General features: G+C 43.3%; 1 protein-coding gene across 1 annotated transcript; it reads left to right on the top strand.

Moving 5' to 3' along the window:
- The first annotated feature begins 3,624 nt into the window (after positions 1-3,624).
- Positions 3,625-4,430, top strand: LOC118755236 (probable ATP-dependent RNA helicase DDX17). The gene has a single exon (XM_036490084.1). The coding sequence runs from the start codon at positions 3,652-3,654 to the stop codon at positions 4,297-4,299; it is 648 nt and encodes a 215-aa protein (XP_036345977.1). The 5' UTR covers positions 3,625-3,651; the 3' UTR covers positions 4,300-4,430.
- The last annotated feature ends 1,634 nt before the right edge of the window (positions 4,431-6,064 follow it).

Below are 6,064 nucleotides of genomic sequence, written 5' to 3'. Positions count from 1 at the left end.
CTCTTGCGATACGGTTGTGCTACGCTTGTTGATTGCAATTTCTTTTTCGCCCTATTCGTTCGTGTGCAGTGTACACGCGATTATTATTTATTACTTTATGAGAATTAAGACAAGCTACTTAGCTCTTGTGTGTGATCTAATTGACAATGGTCCCAGGGGCCTTCAACTTTGGTGGGCGTCGCACAAAGATGGAGCGCACCGGCGTAAAGTTAATGTAACGAAAAATATGAATTAATAAAAGACACAGTGGTTTTAGTGCAATGAAATTAAGGGTCGTTTTATTTGTAATTATCGATGCGTGTGAATAATTGGGCACACAAGAGTTGGCTTACCGAACGTGGTGTGATAGCTGACGTGATCTCCGTGCTGTCTTCTAAGAAGTGAAAAAGTGCTAACAAACGAAAAGGGATGTAGCCCACCGCACAGTTCGTTAAGTTTCCCCTCAATTAAGTTACCGTACAGTGGGGCTTATTGTTAGCGGCTGGAAAGTTAGCCGTAAACTTATATATGTGTTTGTGTGCTCTTACATCAAGTGACAAAACGCGTATTAGGGTGGTGCAATATATTTAGGTCGCGGTCCTAAACATACCGGCCCCTTGCGGTAAGCAAGCTGTGAAAAAAAGGAGTCGCGTCTCAACCGTCACACGCACGTGGGGAAAGTCTTATGGTATTCAAATATGTAGAGCGGAGTTTGTACTGCGCGGATCTGCTTATTCGCCCACGCTTTCGTCGCGACCGGCTGAACTGAGGCTGTGGAGAAAAGGACATCGTTAATTGAAACAGACGTGGTTTAGTATTTCAATGCACTTTTTATTTAGATTTTAAGGTGTGTGTGTGTGATGAGTGTGTGTGTATGTGTTTTTTGTTTTCTTAATCTCTACGTTTATCGTTGGCAGGCTCCCGAAACAACCAGGCCGTGTATCGTCGCCTGGACCAGCAGGCCACCCACGGTAGACGGGGGGGTCCCGCTCTCCATCATCTCCGCATGCAAATCGAGGCCTAGTGTGAGGCGTATTGGTGACGTGCGAAAGAATTGCGGATCCGCCAATCGCATGTACTGGAAGGGGGCCGCAACCTTAGGGTCCAGGTTCGACGGTGGACTCAGGCGTATATGGTGGTCCAGCACGACTGCTTGTGTCGTAATGCGGTCGGAGCTGCCGTATTTTCCTCGCATGGTGAGCGTGCAACGCTGCAGACGTCCTGATCCGTTGCGTTCCAGTTGGAGATCTCTCAGCAGTTCCGAATCAACCAATGAGTTCGGTGCGAAAGGGTCAATCATTGCGCGGACCAAATGAAGGTGGCTTCAATCCGCACTATTGCGGTCGCCGCGATGGGGATAAGCGCACGAATAATCGGCGTTGATATGGCGCTTTGCGCAAGGCGGCCCGTTCGGAAGCCGGTCGGTGGAGCGCATTGTAAGGCACTACTATTAATGCTGCTGTCGTTTGTGCGAGTTTTGTGGTATGGTGATGATTTGCGTAGCCCAGACGATCGCTTAGACGAGCGGAAAGTACGAGTTTCCGCGCCGTCGCGTCGTTTTGGCTTGCGTTGTGATCGTGATGACGGGCGGAAAGACTGGTTTCCGCGCCGCCGTGTTGTTTCCAGTTTTGTTGTTGACGCGTTTGCGAGCGGAAAGAACGAGTTTCCGCGTCGCGCCAGTTGTATTGTTGACGCGTTTTCGAATGGAAAGAATGAGTTTCCGCGTCGCGCCAGTTGTGGTGTGTACGCGTTGGCGAGCGGAAAGAACGAGTTTCCGCGTCGCCCGCGCGTGTTGGTAACTGGTCTAACGGTCTCGGTGTGCCAGTTCCAGAGTTGCGCTTTTGTCGCTCATGTGGGGAAGAGTCTATCCTCTCTTACCCCTCCAACTCCTCCTCTTCGACGTGCTGCGCCCACGACTTCGTCTGCTCCGTAACGTCGATAGAGAGTGCCCCGTCCGAGCTCTCGCCGTCGTTGATCGCGTTCGCTGGTTGCCTTTGGTCTTCGCAGTCATCGATATGGAGCGAGCGTGTGATGCTTTTCGCGACATCGGTGGCATCGATCCTTGCTGCTGCACATGTCAATGCGGTGGAACGGCGAGAGGCAGTTTGGGCAATATTTATGCAGCAGGATTGCACGTAACCTTGCTTCGACCGCTTTGCCGCGGTAAATGGGGCATAGTCGAATGCCATGCGCTCCGCCGCATAACCGGCATAGAACCGTAAATTTATCAGCGCGTTCTTCCGCATGAGCGCGATTGGCCGAGAAACGAGTCATTCTGTAAATGAGTCTCGTAGTTATGCCCGTAGGTGTAAAAATTTACGTACTATTAGTTTTGGGTTGGGTGGCAAGTGGCGAATATATGTATGCCTGTATGTCTCGTGAAAGCACATTTTATATATACGTGTGATATACTTATGTACATATATATATATATATATATATATATATATATATACATACTCCTTGTTTATTTATTTAATTTGTTTTGACTTGGCGAGGTACAAAACTGGGCAAATTCAGACTTACAGTCCCCGCGTACTTGTGCGATATTAAGTATAGACTAATGGTCTTACTCTTAAAAAATAAATAGCCTTACAGAGCTCTACAAAGTGGCGTTTTTATAAAAAAGTTGCAATTTATAAAGCGGTTAAAGTCTTCTTTATTTTCTATGAATTTGAGCGCAAGGTTTCGTGTTTGGGTACAAAAGAGATCTGTGTAAGGCGACCATTGGTATAAGATTTTATTTCATTACATTTGTTGCACTTTGCTTTTGCATCGAACAGACCTTTACGTAGTACAAATTGTCCGATCACTGTTTCCCCGAACACACCGTGAAATTTGTAATCTCGTAAAAGGTGTAATTTGTGGTTTTGTGGTGAGTTTCACCACTTGGCCTGGCACGGCGAAAGAAAATTTCCTCACTATGGGTTCGAGACCGGGCTAAGCCAGTAAATAGTACAACATCAGTGTTTCCAGGTAGACACTAAGTAAGTATGAACAGTTTTTAATGCACATAGTTAAGTTGCAGTTTGAGAAGAAAAAAAATGAAGATTAAACTGTGGCTTTATTCCAATCAAAAATATTTTGTTTAAGGAAATACGAATTTTTAAAAATTCGTACAAAAAAGGAAAACTTTTTATTCTTATATACAGCAATCAGAAGCTAGCATAAATGAAAAAAAAACAAAAGGCTTCCTGGTTCTGTTTATTAAAAATTGTTACATGTTGACGATTTTTACATGCAAAAGGCGCTTTTTGATAACCAAACTGACGCTTTCTCACTAGAATCTGCTGGCAACACTGTACAGCATGCACCACAAAATACATTTTTTTTCGCAGTTTATTGTCAAGTTGTGCACCTGACAACCAGATGGTGCTGCTTGCCATACATTTAAGAAGGCTCGCATTTCGCACAATCACGTATGTCAAACTTTGAGTTAATACCGTATGTCAAAGTTTTGACACAGCAATAACTTCCTGAATGACTGAAAATTTCATTCTGGGTTTGGCACGTGGTAAGTTTGTAGTAATTATTAAATTATTAGTGTTATTCAATTCATTCATTTCATTTTTCAGATTCGTATTGTAGGAAACTGAACGGGGCCTCCAGAAACCACACCAGACCGACCAATCGATTCGGAACACTAACTTGCAACGTTATACCTATTTGGTAATGGACGAAGCCGATCGCATGCTGGACTCGGGTTTCGAGCCACAAATCCGTAAAATAATAGAGCAAATTAGACCCGATCGTCAAGTGGTAATGTGGTCCGCAACTTGGCCCAAGGAAGCACAGGCACCGGCCGGTGATTTCTTAAAGGATTATATTTCTACAAACACTGGATCGATGAACTTATCAGCTAATCACAATATTCGACAAATTGTAGAAATTTGTCAAGAATCCGAGAAGCCACAACGGGTTATCAAGTTATGGAACGAAGCAGCACCTACCACTTATAATGCTGCTAACAACAACAACAAGATTATCATATTCGTCGAAACTAAGATAAAGATCGAAGAAATATTGCAAATAATTCGCAACGAAGACCACACCGCCACTTCCAGTCACTGTGATAAGTCCCAGCCTGAACGTGATTCAGTGTTGAAAGATTTTCGCAACGGCAAATCTAATATTTTAATTGCCACCGATGTGGCCTCCCGCGGCCTTGATGTAGAAGATTTGCTGTATGTCATCAATTACGATTATCCAAACTCATCTGAAAACTATGTACATCGTATTGGACGTACTGGTCGTTGCCAGCAATTAGGCACAGCTTATACTTTATTCACTCATGACAATGGAGAACAGGCACCGATCTAATTTCTGTGCTGGAGGAGGCCGGTCAGGTAACTCCACCGGCTTTAATGGATTTGGCACGTGGTAAGTTTGTAGTACTTATAAAATTATTAGTGTTATGCTTTATCACTGTTGCCAAATTGGTGCTTTTCGCACTAAATTTAGTGCTTTTCTTTATTCAAAACGCGAAAATTTTAGAGTTTAGTGCTTGGTGCGTTTTTTTTTTTGTTTTTAGTTTGAAGACACCAAATCTGTAAATCTTAACAAAAATGGGTCAAAATTTATAGCAATCGTAAGTTTTATAAGAAACTTCACAAATATCAAACAAAATTGTGTCATAAGCGAGTGAGCATATGTTTACCAACAATATAGAGAATAATCAAATCGGGTGGGATTTGAAGAGTAGACAGGTTTGTTGACACAAAAATATTTTTCCCAATATGAGCCAATGGATAATACGCTCCAATAAGACACATTAAAAAGGAAAATCAAATTTCGTTATGTTTCAGGTGTTAAGCGGTCGGAAAGAAAAGTTCTTTATGTTCCTTTAGTTCACAAGATCATAAGAGACTGCAGTGTAGATTTAAACTACCACATAGTTCATGAAACTTCATTTCTGGTTGTTGCCTTCGTTTGATAGGAATTGTCGAAAAAAATTAAGCAATTATGCAGCAAATTAGAAAATAAGAACAATTATCTTAACGTCGGTTGAATGAAGATATTTGAATTTATAGAAAACAGAATAAATTCGAACGTCGAGCAAAAACATTCATTTTTTATTAATTTGAATCCCTACAATCCAATTTTGCATGCATACAAAGTAGAGGGCTGCATGAATTCATTCAAAACCGCATATGAATTCTTCTTCTTATTTGGCGCTGTAACCGCCTAAGCGATTTTGGCCGAGTCCAAAACAGCACGCCAGTCATTTCTGTTCTGTGCTAACTGACGCCAATTGAAAATGCCAAGTGAAGCCAAGTCCTTCTCCACCTGGTCTTTCCAACGCAGAGGAGGCCTTCCTTTTCCTCTGTTACCAGCATCCCGCGTTGAATATTTTCAGAGCAGGAGCGTTTCTGTCCATCCGAACGACATGGCCAAGCCAGCGGAGCCGCTGAATTTTAATTCGCTGCACTATGTCTATATCGTTGTAAAGCTCATACAGCTCATCGTTAAATCGTCTGCGATATTCGCCATCACCAACGCGTAAAGGTCCGTAAATCTTTCGCAGAATCTTTCTCTCGAAAACTCCAAGAGCCGCCTCATCAGATGCTTTCATTGTCCATGCTTCCGCGCCATACATCAGCACAGGCATGATGAGTGACTTATAGAGTGTGATCTTTGTACGACGAGAGAGGACTTTACTTCTCAATTGCCTACTCAGCCCAAAGTAGCACTTGTTGGCAAGAGTGATTCTCCGTTGGATTTCAAGGCTGACATTATTATTGGTGTTAATGCTGGTTCCCAAATAAACGAAGTCGTCTACTTTTTCAAACTTGTAACTGTCAACAGTGACGTGGGTGCCAAGACGCGTATGCTCTGACTGTTTGTGTGCTGACAGGAGATACTTCGTTTTGTCCTCGTTCACCACCAGACCCATTCGCTTTGCTTCTCTATCCAATCCCGAGAAGGCAGAACAGACGTAGCCCGGTTCAGTTCTGCGGCTCTTATTATCTTCTCCAACATAAGATTAAAGAAATCACACGAAAGGGAGTCCCCTTGTCTGAAACCTCGTTTGGTATCAAACGGCTCGGAGAGGTCCTTCCCTATTCTGACGGAGCTGGTGGTATTG

This window comes from Rhagoletis pomonella, unplaced genomic scaffold (assembly GCF_013731165.1).
Source record: "Rhagoletis pomonella isolate Grant_MI unplaced genomic scaffold, Rhpom_1.0 Rhpom_scaffold_05689, whole genome shotgun sequence".
NCBI classification, from domain to species: Eukaryota; Metazoa; Arthropoda; class Insecta; order Diptera; family Tephritidae; genus Rhagoletis; species Rhagoletis pomonella.
Note: the sequence above shows the minus strand (reverse complement) of the source record. Positions and strands in the feature narration are given on the sequence as shown.